General features: G+C 41.9%; 1 protein-coding gene across 4 annotated transcripts in view; it reads right to left on the bottom strand.

Annotated features, from left to right (window-relative positions):
* The window catches only part of LOC128690369 (protein shuttle craft-like), a gene marked incomplete at its 5' end in the record, with an annotated part of 249,204 nt that overhangs the window by 152,651 nt on the left and 75,987 nt on the right, over nt 1-20,566 (bottom strand). For all 4 annotated transcript variants that reach the window (XM_070089620.1, XM_070089621.1, XM_070089622.1 and 1 more), the window contains 2 exon segments: nt 19,226-19,456; nt 19,606-19,819. In XM_070089620.1, the coding sequence (XP_069945721.1) occupies nt 19,226-19,456; nt 19,606-19,819 (445 nt within the window).

The following is a 20,566-nucleotide window of genomic DNA, read 5'->3' as shown; positions in this document are numbered from 1 at the left end:
CCTCATAGCTATTTCTTTAGAACTCCATTTTTTCTATCGATTGAGTATAAGAAAGTGCCCATTTACCGATTTCAACTACCTAATAATGTGGTCAGAAATTTGCAATTTGGCCAATTTCACGAAAAATAAAAAAATATGACAATTTCAAAATAAGGTCCAGAATGAACAATGCAGACATTCCTGGCTCTAAAACAACATTTTCTTTGTTCATCAGTCATGTCTCCAGGCCCCTCTGATATTACTCTTGCTTTCTATTTTGAATTTTTATTCAAACAAAAAATAGAAGACTTACTATTATGTAGACTATTGCAATACTGAAATAATTGTATAAATAACATAAACCCATTCATGACTGCATATTAGAATGGCTAGTTGGACATTTATTGGACAATGGCATCATTTGTTTACTTCTGAACATTGGCAAAAATCAAACATTTCCCCTACTTTGAGCTCCATTTCTAGGTTCTTTTTATAGTAAAATCAATCAAAATCACCTCAATTTCTATAATATGTTTTCCATTCTATCAAATGAGACCAAGAAAACGAGAAAACAACCATAAATACTATACGAAAATAGACCACAAAGTCGGCATTTTAATTAAAAAAAACGGTCGGAGTTTTTTTTTTCTTATTATGCACTGCGTGCTCCAGGATTTTTTTTATATGGTGCACACTGACCACACAGACTCATTCTCTCACATGTGGGCCTACCAGCTTTCTCCTGCTTGATTTGAAGCCGCTAGAATTCATGAGTATATATACGTCAAACACGGTACCTCGTAAGACGTATATGTACGGCCGCGACAGTCAAAGGGTTAAAGCCAGGACATCCAGCTTCTTCTCATTCATAACATCCACAATCATCTCTTTCTTATCATTTGCACAACATCCATGCACATTCAGACTTCCCACTTTGACAATTTTCTTCTTATTCTTTTTAGTAATTTTTACAGGAAAAGGGGTTACTAGCCCATTTTTCCCGGCATTTTAGTTGACTTTTACAACACGCATGGCTTACGGAGGAAAGATTCTTATTCCACTTCCCCATGGATATAAAAGGAAAAGTAATTAGAACAAGAACTACGATAAAATCAAAGAAAACTCAGACGAGTGTGTATAAATAAACGTGTACATGTATGTTTAGTGTGACCTAAGTGTAAGTAGAAGTACACATGTGCAACATCTGGATATCTTTATTGTAGACGTTTCGCCATCCAGTGGCTTTATCAATACAGATTCTAGGACATAATAGGAAGACAGTAGAACTATATACAAAAGATGAGGTAATCAGTCCCTCAGCCTTGGAGTTAGTGTTCACAGCATCACGGTGGAGGAGAATCTGGAGCAAAGGCAAGAAGACTGGCAAGAAGATCTTTTGTATATAGTTCTACTGTCTTCCTATTATGTCCTAGAATCTGTATTGATAAAGCCACTGGATGGCGAAACGTCTACAATAAAGATATCCAGATGTTGCACACGTGTCTTAACTTTTATATTGTTGGTATTTTATACCTTTCTTGCACAAGTAGAAGTAGCAAGACGTACCTGTAATCTTGCATATTTATGAGACAGACAAAAGACACCAGCAATCCTACCATCATGTAAAACATTACAGGCTTTCGTTTTACACTCACTTGGCAGAATGGTAGTACCTCCCTGGGTGGTTGCTGTCTACCAACCTACGACTGGCTTCTTTTTCTGTCTCATAAACACGCTAGATAACAGGGATATCTTGCCACTCCTATTTACACTTAGGTCACACTTCATAGACACGCACATGCATATATATATACGTACATCTAGGTTTTTCTCCTTTTTCTAAATAGCTCCTCTTGTTCTTTATTTCTTCTATTGTCCATGGGGAAGTGGAAAAGAATCTTTCCTCTGTAAGCCATGCGTGTCGTATGAGGCGACTAAAATGCCGGGAGCAATGGGCTAGTAACCCCTTCTCCTGTAGGCATTTACTAAAAAAGAGAAGAAGAAAAACTTTATAAAACTGGGATGCTTGAATGTGCGTGTATGTAGTGCAGATGACAAGAAACAGATGATTGCTGATGTTATGAATGAAAAGAAGTTGGATGTCCTGGCCCTAAGCGAAACAAGAGGTAGGAGAGTTTCGGTGGGGGGAAATAAATGGGATTAAATCTGGAGTATCTGAGAGAGTTAGAGCAAAGGAAGGGGTAGCAGTAATGTTGAAGGATCAGTTATGGAAGGAGAAAAGAGAATATGAATGTGTAAATTCAAGAATTATGTGGATTAAAGTAAAGGTTGGATGCGAAAAGTGGGTCATAATAAGCGTGTATGCACATGGAGAAGAGAGGAATGTAGAGGAGAGAGAGAGATTTTGGGAGATGTTAAGTGAATGTATAGGAGCCTTTGAACCAAGTGAGAGAGTAATTGTGGTAGAGGATCTGAATGCTAAAGTAGGAGAAACTTTTAGAGAGGGTGTGGTAGGTAAGTTTGGGGTGCCAGGTGTAAATGATAATGGGAGCCCTTTGATTGAACTTTGTATAGAAAGGGGTTTAGTTATAGGTAATACATATTTTAAGAAAAAGAGGATAAATAAGTATACAAGATATGATGTAGGGCGAAATGACAGTAGTTTGTTGGATTATGTATTGGTAGATAAAGACTGTTGAGTAGACTTCAGGATGTACATATTTATAGAGGGGCCACAGATATATCAGATCACTTTCTAGTTGTAGCTACACTGAGAGTAAAAGGTAGATGGGGTACAAGGAGAATAGAAGCATCAGGGAAGAGAGAGGTGAAGGTTTATAAACTAAAAGAGGAGGCAGTTAGGGTAAGATATAAACAGCTATTGGAGGACAGATGGGCTAATGAGAGCATAGGCAATGGGGTCGAAGAGGTATGGGGTAGGTTTAAAAATGTAGTGTTAGAGTGTTCAGCAGAAGTTTGTGGTTACAGGAAAGTGGGTGCGGGAGGGAAGAGGAGCGATTGGTGGAATGATGATGTAAAGAGAGTAGTAAGGGAGAAAAAGTTAGCATATGAGAAGTTTTTACAAAGTAGAAGTGATGCAAGGAGGGAAGAGTATATGGAGAAAAAGAGAGAGGTTAAGATAGTGGTGAAGCAATGTAAAAAGAGAGCAAATGAGAGAGTGGGTGAGATGTTATCAACAAATTTTGTTGAAAATAAGAAAAAGTTTTGGAGTGAGATTAACAAGTTAAGGAAGCCTAGAGAACAAATGGATTTGTCAGTTAAAAATAGGAGAGGAGAGCTATTAAATGGAGAGTTAGAGGTATTGGGAAGATGGAGGGAATATTTTGAGGAATTGTTAAATGTTGATGAAGATAGGGAAGCTGTGATTTCGTGTATAGGGCAAGGAGGAATAACATCTTGTAGGAGTGAGGAAGAGCCAGTTGTGAGTGTGGGGGAAGTTCGTGAGGCAGTAGGTAAAATGAAAGGGGGTAAGGCAGCCGGGATTGATGGGATAAAGATAGAAATGTTAAAAGCAGGTGGGGATATAGTTTTGGAGTGGTTGGTGCAATTATTTAATAAATGTATGGAAGAGGGTAAGGTACCTAGGGATTGGCAGAGAGCATGCATAGTTCCTTTGTATAAAGGCAAAGGGGACAAAAGAGAGTGCAAAAATTATAGGGGGATAAGCCTGTTGAGTATACCTGGTACAGTGTATGGTAAAGTTATTATGATTGCACTGCTGGCCTTGCTACTGGCAAGTCACAGTCGCTCCTCAAGTAGTGTCCCTGCGATCCCCATTCGGGAGGGGAACCTCTACCTCACCGATTACCCACATCAAGATCTCAAGATGAGTTACTCCAACAGAGTCAAGATTAAACCTACCAGTGGTTTGATCAACGACTCCACCAAGCTTGTCCTTGCTGTAACTGTCAGTTGCTTGAACATCAAGGTCAACACGATGCTTTCCCTCCAAGAATCCTTCATCATCGTCTGTGAGGACGATGTGGAGGCCGAGAAACTACTGACTGGAACTGCCCTAACTACACTACAAGAACGTGGCTACAGAATCACGTCCTCCCCAGCCTTAAGGGCTTAGAGGACTGTCTTTCTGAAGCGCCTGGACAAGCTGATCACTTCTCAGACCATCGAAGACCTCAAACAATCTGTCGAAGACCAGAACCCTTGGGCCACCGTGGAAAACATTAACAAGATTCCCACGGCCTCTTCAATGCTCAAGATCACTTTTACTGACGTCACAATGGCTTCCCAAGAGATGGCTGAGGGACTAGCCATCTACTATTATTTTATCAACGCCTGCAACATTGAAGCTGAACATTACCACCACGTCTCTCAATGCTGGACCTGTTTTTCTTACCTCCACTCAACAAAAGACCGCCCTACAAAAGACAAGAAATTCTGTTCCACCTGTGGTAATGAGGGTCACGACTCTAGGACATGCTCTTCCACTGCTACTCTCAAGTGTCTAAACTGCAAGAATAACCACCACACTCTCGCAGCAAAATGTCCCACCCGTTGTGATATCATCAAAAAGAACATAGAAGCAGATCAGAAGAAGTCTCCATCCAGATCACCCATGTCTGCAGCTATCACAAAACTGCAGGCTGACACCACCAAACTCCTGAAATCAACCCAGCTCTCCACCACCAGTATCTCCAACCAGCATGTGACTCAACAAAAATACAGTACTGCTTACTGTATGCTCACATGCACAACATGGCAGCACCAGGCTCCTTCAACACTACCATCAACAAACTCTTCAGACTAAATAACATGCCGGCATTCACCTTCCCAGACTCTCCAGCTTCTGCTGACATAATCAAGCTCACCCAAGCACCAGAAAACATTACCACTCCAATAACCACAACACAAGATACAACGCAAGATACAACAACAACAACAAAAACAACAACTAACTCCACCATAGCCACTGACCAATCAGCAGCCTCACCTGATCTACCCGAGACCGCTGCCACCTCTGCCAACCTACACCTTGAATCTCCACCTCAGTCACCAAAGGCAAAAAAAGCTAAAATACATCCACCTGTGAGTCGTCCACAAGAAACTCCACACCCACTAGAAACAACGGGAGAAGACCTGAACCTCAGAACCACAGCACCTCTCACCCTGTACACATGCAAACCAGACTGCCTCACCCGGTATGCAGGCCAAGCTATATACAGCATAGGAGATGGCCGCGTCAAGTACACTGTTGCACCAGGAACCGACCCACATACCACCAACACCTTACTAGAAGACCTAGGCAATGACAAACAGCACTTGGTAGAACTTGTCCTGCTCTCAAAATCAGCATATAGAAGAATCACAAACGGCTCCCTCATTACGTGGTATGATCGCACATAAGAAGTCACGTGATCACTAGCTGCCGCCTCCAGCCTGCCTCTCGCCAGTCTCCACCAATCACAAGCCAGTCAACACCTCGCGCTGATGAGATGCACACAGCAGTGCTCCCGTGTCATCGATCAAGCATGCCCGCGTATCCTGACTCTCAAGCTCATTCCTGCAAAACTCCTTCACGTTCAGCTCGGCTGCTGGGTCAAGCCCTGGCTCTTTCTCTAAGACTAAGGACACTCCTCTCAAGATCTAGTCTTCGTCTATCCAGTCTTCCCCGCTCACCCCTTCTTGGGGTCTTACCTAGAATCTATAGCATAGCATAGAGTTAATATTGAAAGAATTAAGAGTAAGATGGAGAATAGGATATCAGATGAACAAGGAGGCTTTAGGAAAGGTAGGGGGTGTGTGGACCAGGTGTTTACAGTGAAACATGTAAGTGAACAGTATTTAGATAAGGCTAAAGAGGTCTTTGTGGCATTTATGGATTTGGAAAAGGCGTATGACAGGGTGGATAGGGGGGCAATGTGGCAGATGTTGCAGGTGTATGGTGTAGGAGGTAGGTTACTGAAAGCAGTGAAGAGTTTTTACGAGGATAGTGAGGCTCAAGTTAGAGTATGTAGGAAAGAGGGAAATTATTTCCCAGTAAAAGTAGGCCTTAGACAAGGATGTGTGATGTCACCGTGGTTGTTTAATATATTTATAGATGGGGTTGTAAGAGAAGTAAATGCGAGGGTCTTGGCAAGAGGCGTGGAGTTAAAAGATAAAGAATCACACATAAAGTGGGAGTTGTCACAGTTGCTCTTTGCTGATGACACTGTGCTCTTGGGAGATTCTGAAGAGAAGTTGCAGAGATTGGTGGATGAATTTGGAAGGGTGTGCAAAAGAAGAAAATTAAAAGTGAATACAGGAAAGAATAAGGTTGAGGATAACAAAAAGATTAGGTGATGAAAGATTGGATATCAGATTGGAGGGAGAGAGTATGGAGGAGGTGAACGTATTCAGATATTTGGGAGTGGACGTGTCAGCGGATGGGTCTATGAAAGATGAGGTGAATCATAGAATTGATGAGGGGAAAAGGGCGAGTGGTGCACTTAGGAGTATGTGGAGACAAAGAACTTTGTCCTTGGAGGTAAAGAGGGGAATGTAAGAGAGTATAGTTTTACCAACGCTCTTATATGGGTGTGAAGCATGGGTGATGAATGTTGCAGCGAGGAGAAGGCTGGAGGCAGTGGAGATGTCATGTCTGAGGGCAATGTGTGGTGTGAATATAATGCAGAGAATTCATAGTTTTGAAGCAAGGAGAAGGTGTGGGATTACCAAAACTGTTGTCCAGAGGGCTGAGGAAGGGTTGTTGAGGTGGTTCGGACATGTAGAGAGAATGGAGTGAAACAGAGTGACTTCAAGAGTGTATCAGTCTGTAGTGGAAGGAAGGCGGGGTAGGGGTCGGCCTAGGAAAGGTTGGAGGGAGGGGGTAAAAGAGGTTTTGTGTGCGAGGGGCTTGGACTTCCAGCAGGCATGCGTGAGCGTGCTTGATAGGAGTGAATGGAGACAAATGGTTTTTAATACTTGACGTGCTGTTGGAGTGTGAGCAAAGTAACATTTATGAAGGGGTTCAGGGAAACCGGCAGGCCGGACTTGAGTCCTGGAGATGGGAAGTACAGTGCCTGCACTCTGAAGGAGGGGTGTTAATGTTGCAGTTTAAAAATTGTAGTGTAAAGCACCCTTCTGGCAAGACAGTGATGGAGTGAATAATGGTGAAAGTTTTTCTTTTTCGGGCCACCCTGCCTTGGTGGGAATCGGCCAGTGTGACAATAAAAAAATAATAAAAAAAATAGTATTATTGTAATAATAATAATTATTAATTTAGAGAACTGGAGCACAGACCCACTGTATAGCACTCTGTCTGGATTTTTTTTGGTTATCCTAGGTAATTTATACTATGATAACTTTATTTATGTGTACCTGTGAGAGAGAGACAGACAGACAGACCCAGCCAGCCAGACCCAGCCAGCCAGCCAGACCCAGCCAGCCAGCCAGACCCAGCCAGCCAGCCAGACCCAGCCAGCCAGCCAGACCCAGCCAGCCAGCCAGACCCAGCCAGCCAGCCAGACCCAGCCAGCCAGCCAGACCCAGCCAGCCAGCCAGACCCAGCCAGCCAGCCAGACCCAGCCAGCCAGCCAGACCCAGCCAGCCAGACCCAGCCAGCCAGCCAGCCAGCCAGCCAGCCACCAAGCCAGCCGGCTAGCCAGCTGAATACGTATTACACATGTTTCAGAGCTGTTTCTCTTTACTTAGGCATAGGTTATAGGACATTCTGGCAGTATGACACTACCAGTGGTATTTTCCCATTCCACTGTGTCGACAATACTTAACCCTTAAATGGTCCAAACGTATATATACGTTTTTTCAACATCTGAAAGTATGTAAAAAATGTAGATCTTTTTTGTTTTACATTTGAAAACGTGTAAAAAACTTTTATCTACATTTTTTTTTGTTATATTTGAAAATATGTAAAAAAAAGTAGATCTACTTTTGTAGCACTACGCATTTGAACGTCAATCTGTTTGGACGGTTTAAGGGTTAAAGATAACAGTAACATATGATACTGTATGAGATGTAAAATTTACAATTCAGTCCACTACCATGTATACATAATATACAGTACATAAATGATTAAAATATATCAATTGAAGTAAATTATGGCAAAAAGAGTAAAATAATGATTGTACATTACAGTACTATGTAGGTATACTTTATATAGCAAAGGTTTGACAATATGCCGGTATGTTGATAATTTTCAAAGGTTTGACTTGTGTCCATTTTGACTTGCGACCAGTTGGTCGGAACCAAGCTTGGTCATAAGTTGGATGGTACTTGTATACTGTCAGACATGCAGAACTGGGATACATCAACTGTACTGGTCAGTCTAATGGAGATACAGTGGACCCCCGCCTTGCGATATTAATCCATTCATGAGAGCTCATCGTAAGACGGAACCATCATATGACGAATTAATTTTCCTCATAAGAAATAATGGAAATCAAATTAAGCCGTGCAAGACACCACAAAGTATGAAAAAAAAAAATTTTTACCACATGAAATATTAATTTTAATACACACAAACTTAAGAAGACATGCACAAATATAATACTCTACTAAGAATACAATATGATTGATGGGATGGGAGGAGGAGTGTGTGGAAGATGTTATTGTTTAGAAGGGGAATCCCCCTTCCATTAGGACTTGAGGTATCAAATCCTTTTCCGGGGTTACTTCCCTTCTTCTTTCGTACTTAGCAATTATCTCTTTCCTCATTTCCATGGTAATTTTTACCCTTTTTCCCGCAGGGTTGGCACTAGAAGCTTTCTTGGGGCCCATGGTGACTTATTTTGCAGGTACAATCACTAAAAACACTGTGATAACATGAAATGTACCGAATGTATGTGTGGATGCGACCACACTGGCTGGCTTGTAAACTCTGGCACGCACAGGGCAGCTGAGGCCACGCGTGGGACGCGTCCCAGACAAATCACGTGAGGCGAGGCAAAATTTTTGCATTAAAATGTATGGCGGATTTAACGTAACGCAATGCCATCGTAAGGCGGGGGTCCACTGTATTAGGAATGAAATACAGTGGACCCCCGGTATTCGATATTAATTCATTCCTGAGAGCTCATCGAATACCGAAAATATCAAAAAGCGAATCAATTTTCCTCATAAGAAATAATGGAAATCAAATTAATCCATGCAAGATGCTAAAAAGTATGAAAAACAAAATTTTTACTACATGAAATATTAAGTTTAATGCAATAGAATAATTACAATAACAACAATAACAATAGAATAATTGACACTTACCTTTAATGAAGATCTGGTGATGATTGATGGGATGGGAGGAGGGGAGAGGTGTTAGTGTTTAGAAGGGGAATCCATTTCCATTAGGGCTTGAGGTAGCAAGTCCTTTTCTGGGGATACTTCCCTTCTTCTTTTAATGCCACTAGGACCAGCTTGAGTCACTAGACTTCTGTCACACAACATATCTGTCCATAGTGGCCTGTACCTCCCTTTCCTTTATGACATTCCTCAAGTGTTTCACAACATTGTCAGTGTACTAGTCACCAGCACGGCTTGCAATAGCTGTGTTAGGGTGAGTGTCATCAAAAAAGGTTTGCACTTTAAGCCACATTCCACACATTTTCTTAATCTGTGAAGTAGGCAACTTCTTCAATTTCTCTATCCCCTCCTCTGAAGCAGTTTCCGCAGGTGTGGCCTCTTGCTATTGAAGATGATCTAGCAGCTCATCAGTGGTTAGTTCTTCATTGTTCTCCTCCACCAACTCTTCCACATCCTCCCCACTAGCCTCCAACCCCAAGGACTTCCCCAATGCCACAATGGATTCCTCAACTGGCATAGGCTTCTCAGGGTTAGCCTCAAATCCTTCAAAATCCCTTTTGTCTACACATTCTGGCCACAGTTTTTTCCAAGCAAAGTTCAAGGTCCTCTTAGTCACTCCCTCCCAAGCCATACCTATAAGGTTTACACAATTGAGGATATTAAAGTGATCCTTCCAAAACTCTTTTAGAGTCAGTTGAGTTTCTGTGGTCACTACAAAGCACTTTTGAAACAGCTTTTGTGTACAGTTTCTTGAAGTTGAAAATGACCTGCTGGTCCATGGGCTGCAGAAGAGGAGTGGTATTAGGAGGCAAAAACTTGACCTTAATGAAGCTCATGTCCCCAGAAAGTCGCTCTGCCAAGTCTGTAGGATGACCAGGGGCATTGTCTAATACCAGGAGGCACTTAAGGTCTAATTTCTTTTCAATTAGGTAATTTTTCACAGTGGGGGCAAATGCATGGTGTAACCAGTCATAGAAAAAGTCCCTAGTGATCCATGCCTTACTGTTTGCCCTCCACAGCACACACAAATTAGCCTTGAGGACATTGTCTTTCCTGAACACTCTGGGAGTTTCAGAGTGATACACCAATAAAGGCTTCACTTGGCAATCACCACTAGCATTGGCACACATCAACAGAGTAAGCCTGTCTTTCATAGGCTTATGTCCTGGGAGTGCCTTTTCCTCCTGAGTAATGTAGGTCCTGCTTGGCATTTTCTTCCAAAACAGGCCTGTTTCATTGCAATTAAACACTTGTTCAGGTTTCAAGTCTTCACTGTCTATGTAATCCTTGAATTCCTTCACATATTTTTCAGCTGCTTTTTGGTCCGAACTGGCAGCCTCACCATGCCTAATCACACTATGTATGCCACTACGATTCTTAAATCTTTCAAACCAACCTTTGCTGGCCTTAAATTCACTCACATCAGCACTAGTTGCAGGCAATTTCTTTACCAAATCGTCATGCAACTGCCTAGCCTTTTCACAAATGATCGCTTGAGAGATGCTATCTCCTGCTATCTGTTTTTCCTTTATCCACACCAATAACAGTCTCTCAACATTTTCTAACACTTGCGGTCGCTGTTTCATAATCACAGTTGCACCTTTTGCAAGAACAGCTTCCTTGATTGCCGTTTTCCTGGTCACTATAGTAGAGATGGTTGATTGGGGTTTATTATACAACCTGACCAGCTCCGACACAAGCACTCCACTTTCGTACTTTACAATTATCTCTTTCTTCATTTCAATAGTCATTAGCACCTTTTTTCTCGAAGGGTTGGCACTAGAAGCTTTCTTGGGGCCCATGGTGACTTATTTTGCAGAAACAAGCACCAAAAACAGTGATAATGTGCAATGTACCGAATGTATCCTTAGATGCGCGCACACTGGCTGGCTTATAAACACTGGTACACATGGGGCAGTTCAGGCCACATGTGGACACGTCTCGTACGAATCGTATTGAATACCGGGTTTTCGATCAGATACCGAGGCAAAATTTTTGCGATATAATGCATCGAATACCGGATTTATCGAATACCGATGTCATCGAATACTGGGGGTCCACTGTATAATACATATCATTATCTCTTGGATATGTGAGAAAGTTTAAGGATTAAAGATTGCATCCCTATATCAAACAAGGAGCCATTCATGTCTGGCTTGCTTGACCATGCAAACCTGTCAGAGACCTTGATCCATCTGGTACATGCCACTAGTGGACACGATAACAGAAATGACACCACCATAGAAATCCTTGATGATAGCATGCACATCCTGGCTTCCAGTACTGAAACTGGGGCTGATACCAGAGACCATAGAGGGTCTGGAGCTGATACTGGTGCAGATTTTGATGGTCATCACCAGTACTGGTGATGGCAGTGCTAGTGACCCTGCTGGCTCTACAGTGTGGATAATTATAGGGAAGCTGGTGGTAACACTGGAGTCATCACTGAAGCTGTCAATGCTGGTTTTGACTCTAGTGCAGATCCAGAAATGACACCAGTTGGGAAATGTGAGAACCTAAATCACAGTTAACGGACACCTGAAACACGCAAATTCTATTCTTGGGACATTTAATTATGGGAATTTGCATATACAGTGGATCCTCGGTTATCGGTCATAATCCGCTCCAAAAGCTTGGCCTAAAACTAAAATAGCTGAAAACGGAAATAATATTTCCCACAAGAATTAATGTAAATACAATTAATCTGTTCCAAACACCCAAAAATATTCACAAAAAAGTATTTTTTTAAAGATTAATTATAGTTTTACATACATAAAACAATGAGAACAAAATAAAATAACTACATGAATAATTAAATCGGTATTACATACCTTAAAGACTCTTCTTGACTTATGGAAGACAGGGAGGAAGAGAGAGGCTCTAGAGTCACTGTACCCCTGCAACTCACTCCACTTAGCACACATGTCCTTAATTACTGAAGGCACATTCTCCCCTCTCTCTTCCTCCTCCTCTGAAGCAATTTCCTCAGCTATGGTGTGTTGCTGTTCCAGATGAAGGTCTTGCAGCTCTACTCTCTACCACCATCACCACTACTACCCTCTACCACCATAACCACTACTACCCTCTACCACCATCACTACCACCCTCTACCACCATCACTACCACCCTCTACCAGCATCACAACCACTACCACCCTCTACTACCATCACAACCACTACCACCCTCTACTACCATCACAATCACTACCACCATCACTACCACCCTTTACCACCATCACAACCACTACCACCATCACAACCATCCTCTACCACAATCACTACCACCCTCTACCACCATCACAACCACTACCACCATCGTAACCACTACCACCCTCTCCCACCATCACAACCACTACCACCCTCTACCACCATCACAACCACTACCACCCTCTACCACCCTTTATCAACATCACTACCACCCTCTACCACCATCATAACTGCTACCACCATCACTACCACCCTCTACCACAATCACTACCACCCTCTACCACAATCACAACCACTACCACCATCACAACCACTACCACCATCACAACCACTACCACCCTCTACCATCACAACCACTACCACTATCACAACCACTACCACCTTCTACCACCATCACAACCACTACCATCCTCTACCACCATCACAACCACAACCACCCTCTACCATCATCACAATCACTACCATCATCACAACCACAACCACCCTCTACCACCATCACAACCACTACCACCATCACTACCACCCTCTACCACCATCATTACCACCCTCTACCACCATCACTACTTTCCTCTACCACCATCACAACCACAACCACTCTGTACCACCATCACAACCACTACCACCATCACTACCACCCTCTACCACAATCACAACCACTACCATCCTCTACCACCATCACAACCAACTGCCTTCTATCACCATCACAACCACAACCACCCCCTACCACCATCACAACTACTATCACTACCATCCTCTACCACCATCACAACCACTACCACCCTCACTACTACCCTCTACCACCATCATTACCACCATCTACCACCATCACAACCACTACCACCCTGTACCACTATCACTACCACCCTCTACCACCACCACCACTCTTGTACTTTGCTACAATTTCTTTCTTAAATTCCATTATGTTTCTCACTTTCTTTACCAAAGGAACTTTCTTTGGGGGCCATGGTTACTTATTTCGCAGTTGCTCTTAATAAATAGCCACCAAAATCAATGGATTATAGCGAAATGTTTGGATGAATGAGCAGAAGCTTCCTCACTCGCCCAGACACACAGCCAGACTGACATGCGAGCGGCTGGCAGCGGTGGGTTGACGAGTATCATACGGCCGAAAAGTGAAATAATGACCGATAACCGGAGAGCGAGAAACCGGCCAATAACCGAGTTAGCCGATAAGTGGAACCGGATCAGTCGATAACCAAGAGTCCACTGTACAACAACCTGAACCCCTCTTCAATAAAGTCACATGCCACTCCAGGTCCTGGAAGCTCTTTCATCCAAAGATGTGCTGCAGTTCAACAAATGAGGGACAGTGCCATGAACCAAATTGACCGGCCTTCCACAAGATGGGTACGAGGCATATAATGCCCTAGGTATGTCAATGGTACCAACACGCTTATATGATAATGAAGCATGGGTTGTGAACGCTGCAGCGAGAAGAAGGCTGGAGGCAATGGACATGCGAGGGCAATGTGAGGCATGAATATAATGCAGAGATCATAATTTGGAGACGAGGTGCTGGGTTACTAAAATGTTAGCCAGAGGGCTGAGGGGGCTATGGAGGTGGTTCTGACATTTAGAGAGGATGGAGCAAAGTAAGATGACTTAGAGGTTGTGTAATCTGTAGTGGAGAGAAGGAGGGGTAGTCCTAGGAGATGTTGGAGGGAGGGGAAAGGGATATAAAGGAAGTTTTGTATGTGAAGTTGGACATCCACCAAGTATGTGTGAGCTTGTCAGATAGGAGTGGAGGCAATAAGTGATTTTTATGACCTAACATGCTGTTGGAGTGAGCATGGTAACATTTATGAAGGAATTCAGGGAAACTAGTTAGCCAGATTTAAGTCCTGGAGGTGGGAAGTACTGTGCTGGCAATCTGTAGGAAGGGTGGGGATACTGCATTTGGAGGGGCATCTGAGCTGTAGCATAACTCTGACATACCTTTGAAGAGTTTCGAGGGTTTCACTACTCTCGGAGCCCCGCCATGCGCCAGGTGCGTCTGGTGCTTGCCTAGTCAACCAGGCTGTTACTGCTGGAGGCTCACTGCTCCACATATCCATCACAACCTGGTTGATCTGGTACATGGTGAAGAAACTCGTCCAGTTTCCTCTTGAAGGTTTCTACCCTTGTTCCAGCCGTATTTCTGATATCTTCTGGTAAGATATTGAACAGTCTGGGACCCTGAATGTTGAGACAGTGTTTCCTTATTGTCCCAACTGCACCCCTGCTTCTCAATGGGTTTATTTTGAACTTCCTCCCATATCTCTCCTCCAGTATGTTGTTATGGCAGTGTGCAGATTTGGGACCAGGCCCTTGAGTACTTTCCTGGTATATATTAACATATACAGTGGACCCTCGCCTAACAAACGCATTGCATAACGTTAAATCCGGCTAGCGATACATTTTAACGCAAAAATTTTGCCTCGGCTAGCGCTAAAAAACTTGTCCAACGCAATTCGCTCCGTTCGAGACGCAGACACTTGCGACCTGAGCGCGCCTCACTTGTCCCGTGGGTGCCAGTGTTTACAAGCCAGCCACCGCGGTAGCATCCAAACATACAATTGGAACATTTCATATTATCACAGCGTTTTTAGTGATTGCACCTGCAAAATAAGTCACCATGGGCCCCAAGAAAGCTTCTAGTGCCAACCCTACAGCAAAAAGGGTGAGAATTACTATGGATATGAAGAAAGAGATCATTGCTAAGTATGAAAGTGGAGTGCGTGTCTCCGAGCTGGCCAGGTTGTACACAAAACCCCAATCAACCATCACTACTATTGTGGCCAAGAAAACGGCAATCAAAGAAGCTGTTCTTGCCGAAGGTGCAACTTTGTTTTCAAAACAGAGATCGCAAGTGATGGAAGATGTTGAGAGACTGTTATTGGTGTGGATAAATGAAAAACAGATAGCAGGAGATAGCATCTCTCAAGCAATCATATGTGAAAAGGCTAGGAAGTTGCACGATGATTTAATTAGAAAAATGCCTGCAACTAGTGGTGATGTGAGTGAATTTAAGGCCAGCAAAGGTTGGTTTGAGAGATTTAAGAATCATAGTGGCATACATAGTGTGATAAGGCATGGAGAGGCTGCCAGTTTGGACCAAAAAGCAGCTGAAAAATATGTGAAGGAATTCAAGGAGTATATAGACAGTGAAGGACTGAAACCTGAACAAGTGTTTAATTGTGACGAAACAGGCCTGTTTTGGAAGAAAATGGACGTACATTACTCAGGAGGAAAAGGCACTCCCAGGACATAAGCCTATGAAAGACAGGCTTACTCTGTTGATGTGTGCCAATGCTAGTGGTGATTGCAAAGTGAAGCCTTTATTGGTGTATCACTCTGAAACTCCCAGAGTGTTCAGGAAAAACAATGTCCTCAAGGCTAATTTGCGTGTGATGTGGAGGGCAAACAGTAAGGCATAATGAGAAAAAACTGCAATCATATTTTTGGTGAGGTGTGCTTTTGTAGGGTTTTTATGGTTGCATTCTTGGTTTCTTGATGTCATTTGATATAATGGAAGAGATATTACAGAAAAAAAAAAGATGATTTTGATTGGTTTCAGGACTAAAACTACTTTGAAACTGAGCTCAAATTAGCAGAAACGTTCCATTTTTGCAGATATTCCAGAGTACAGTAAATACACAAGTGATGTCATTCGTCCAATACGCGTCCAACTGGCTGGTTTAATATGTGGTCACGAATGGGTTGACATTATTTATACAATTATTACAATAATGTAGTAGTCTGCATAACAGTAAATCTTCTATTTTTTGTGTGTGAATAAAAATTCAAAATGGAAAGCAAGCATAATATAAGAGGGGCCAGGAGATGTGACTAATGAACAGAGAAAATGTTATTTTAGTGCCAGGAATGTCTGCATTGTTTATTCTGGGCCCTTTTTGGAAATTGGCATTTCTTGAAATATGTGTGAAATTGGCCAAATTACCAATTTCTGATCACTTTATTGGGTACTTGAAATATGTAAATGGGCAGTTTCTTATACTCAATTGATAGAAGGAATACTAGCGAAATAACTATGAGTTTGGTTGACTGGAACAATGGAATTGGCCAAAAATAGGGCGCAAATTGGACGAAAGCGCCAATGCGTAAATATCGCTGAGACCGTTAACTTCAAAAGAGCATAATTCCATAAGTTTTCCACCAAATTTTGTAATTTTAGTTTCATTACCTTCACAATAAGATTCCCTATCATTTCATAAGATAAAATAATTTTTATATATTGTTTTTGAAATTCTTTCACCCTGTGAGCAAGCTTGAGAGCAGGGGTCTTGACCCTGAAAGGGTTAAATATAATAAAACCGCAATTAGTTCCTGGAGATAGTTAGGAGCCTCACACAACAGAATTATTAAACCCCTGCAATAAATTCACATTAAGCCAGCAGGTTACTGAATAATGCACTCACCTTATTAGAGCAAGGCATGTCAGTGATACACATAGCCACAGATGTGAAGGTGACTAGGATGGCAATTTACAACCTCAAGAAAGCAGCTGCCTCACTCACCTGGCACCGTACCACCCAGGAAATTGGGCTCTGGGACCCCCAAAAAGAGAGAAAGTGCTATCAGATCCTGCCATAACAGCCGCAGACCTCAAGAAAAAGCATCCAGCACTCCTGAAAGACGTCGCAGTGAAAACTACTCAGCACAGACTGCAAAAGTACCTGAAAATGCCTGCTCAATGTGCCGCCAAGAAGCCCATGCTAACTGAAGCCACGGAGAAGAAATGGTCTCAGTTCTGCAAGAAGTACAAGGATTGGACTTCAGACCAGTGGCAGAAGGTGATGTTCAGTGACGCGAGTAACTTAAGGTTCGTCAGGAGCGGTTCCAAAAACCATTAGACCTAACAGTGTTGTGGTCTGAGGTGCTTTTAGTGGTTATAAGGGCAGGGGTGGACTATACTTCCTTCCTAAGAACATTACGATGAAGGAAGTAATTATATCAAGGTGTTAACCCCTTGACTGTCGCAACCCCAAATCCTGAGGTGTCTCGTGGAGTCACAAAATTTCCAATTTTTTTTTTATTTTTTCTTATGAAATGATAAGAGAATCTTTTCCCGATTGTAATGACACCAAAAGAACGAAATTTGACGGAAAACTGACGGAATTACGCTCTCGTGAAGTTAGCGACCTCAGCGATATTTATGAATTGGGGATTTTGCCCACTTTGAGCCCTATTTTCGGCTAATTCCATTGCTCCAGTCGACCAAACTCATAGCTAGTTCTTTAGAACTCCATTTCTTCTATCGATTGAGTAGAAGAAACTGCCCATTTACAGATTTCAACTGCCCAATAACATGGTCAGAAATTTGCAATTTGGCCTATTTCACGAAAATTAAAAAATATGACAATTTCAAAATAGGATCCAGAATGAACAATGCAGACATTCCTGGCTCTAAAATAACTTTGTTCATCAGTCACATCTCCAGGCCCCTCTGATATTACTCTTGCTTTCTCTTTTGAATTTTTATTCAAACAAAAAATAGAAGATTTACTGTTATGCAGATTACTGCAATATTGTAATAATTTTATAAATAATGTCAACCCATTCATGACTGCATATTAGAATGGCTAGTTGGACATTTATTGGAAAATGACATTTGTTTACATTTGAACATCGGCAAAAATCAAACATTTCCCCTACCTTGAGCTCCATTTCAAGGTGTTTTTCATAGTAAAACCAATCAAAATCGCCTCTATTTCTATAATATGTTTTCCATTCTATCAAATGAGACCAAGAAAACGAGAATACAACCATAAATACTATACGAAAACAGACCAAAGTCGGCATTTTAATAAAAAAAAAAGCCAGAGTTTTTTTTTTCTCGTTATGCACTGCGTGCTGCAGGATTTTTTTTATATGGTGCACACTGACCACACAGACCCATTCACTCACATGTGGGCCTACCAGTTTTCTCCTGCTTGATTTGAAGACGCTAGAATTTATGAGTATATATACCTTAAAAACGGTGGCTCGTGAAACGTATATATACGACCAAAACAGTAAAGGGTTAAGGGACCATGTGCTGACATTTTGGTACATTCATGAGTGTGATTTTTTTTATGCATGATGATACCCCTGCCCATAAGTCAAAAGCAGTGTGCAAAAGTTCCTCGAGGACAATCATATCAGTGTTTCGGAGTGGCCAGGCAATTCCCCTGACCTATATCCTATCGAGAATGCCTGGCATGTGACGAAAAATGTGACTGCAAAAGCTCAACCCACCAACATTATGGGCCTGAAGGAGGCACTGAAGATAAGGATCAACATGGACGTATCCTTATTCTCCACCCTTGCCACTTTGATGCCCAGGCAACTTCAGATGGTGATAAAGAACAAGGGTAACATGACCAAGTACTAGCTGGAAGCTAAAAAGTGAAAATAAAATACATATACATACAGGAAGTTGCATTTTTTCGTTTAATTGTCCAAAAATTTTTTATGTATAGATTTTTTTATGTGGCCACTATAATAAGTGTACTGTGTGTGTATTTTACTTTTTATCATTTTTAATGCCTAGTTCTATTGCTAACTTAATGCTAGTGTAAACTTATCTAGCATTTATATGCATCTGTAAGTGGAGAAAATGGTGTTCTGCTTTCCAGAGATGTTCACTTTCCAAGCGATAGCCCGGAACCTAATCTGCCATATAAGTGGGGCCTTACCGCATACATAATTCAGTTTAAAAAAAAAAAAAAAAAAACAGTGCCATTTGCTTAATCTAGCATTTTTTTCATGACATGTCATTGCACAAACTTCAACCAATAAATAAAACCAACCATCTCCTTGCAGGATGTGTCTGGACAGAGCCCAGTATGGCATGGGTTAGCACAGGGATGACCACATGATTCCCGAGGTTTTAAGCACTTTTGCGTGCATAAAGTTCCTTCTGGTACACAAGGCAGTTCATGGCAAACACGCTGACATTTGTGTAAACCACAAGGTAATGGACGTCCACACACTCCTCCACATGACACAGCAGTCAAGTAGCAAAGGGTTCGAAGCATTATCTGCAAGATAGACATCCTGTATATGATATAGAGTGAAAACTATCTTGTGTACTATTTTGTGATACACAGATGAAATTTTTATTTTTGAAAGTGGCATCTTCAATTTGATCAGCTTTCATGTGATATCATAAGTCAGCAATATATCTTACCTTATGATTACCAAAACAAGGCTTATCAACAAGCATCGTACAAGGTGGACAGGGTTCATCAGGGTGACAGAGGTGGGTAGCTTCATGAGGACAACTATGAGGTCGTCGACATGGATTGTCACAGACTGGGGGTTTGGTTCCACAAGGCACAGGTGGGTACAACACTGATGCACCACAATGGCACGTTAGTTCTTCAAAGCTCGTCTGCCAGCATCTGAAACAAAATAACAACAATCAGGCATTATAAAATGTCCTTTAACATAGAATACTAATACAGTGGAACCTTGGCTTACGAATGCCCCACCATGCGAGGTGGGAACAGCTGGAGGTATTGGGAAGATGGCAGGAATATTTTGAGGAACTTTTAACCCTTTCAGGGTCCGTGCCATAGTTCTACGGCTTTGAGTTAAGGGTCCAAACCGTAGATTTACGCAATGAGCTCAACTCATTCTGATAAGCTGTGAGTGGTAAATTTGGGCCTAGATATGAGAGAATACATCTATGTGGTATGTGTGCACCACATAAAGCAAATCCTGCAGCACACACTGCATAATGAGAAAAAAAAAACGAGACCGTAAATTTTTATTAAAACAGCGACTTTGCAGTGTTTTTTTCATATTTTTTTAAAGTTGAATTTGCGATTTCTTGGTCTCATTTGATAGAATGGAAGATATATTATAGAAAAAGAGATGATATTGACTGGTTTTAATGCTGAAAATGGCTTGAAACTGAGCTCAAAGTAGCAGAAATGTTAAATTTTTGCTGATGTTCAAGAGTAAATATGACTCATGAAATCGTAATGACACGATTGCAAACAAACCATACCAAGAGTAAACAAATGACCTCACACGTCTAATATACGGCAGCTGGTGGGTCTATGTTCACATATGTGGTGATATCATATCTACAATTATTACAATATTGCGTAACAGTAAATCTTCTATTTTTTGGTTTGAATAAA

This window comes from Cherax quadricarinatus, chromosome 29, assembly GCF_038502225.1.
Source record: "Cherax quadricarinatus isolate ZL_2023a chromosome 29, ASM3850222v1, whole genome shotgun sequence".
Lineage (NCBI taxonomy): Eukaryota > Metazoa > Arthropoda > Malacostraca > Decapoda > Parastacidae > Cherax > Cherax quadricarinatus.
The sequence above is the reverse complement of the archived record's forward strand: the minus strand, read 5'-3'. Positions and strand labels throughout refer to the sequence as shown.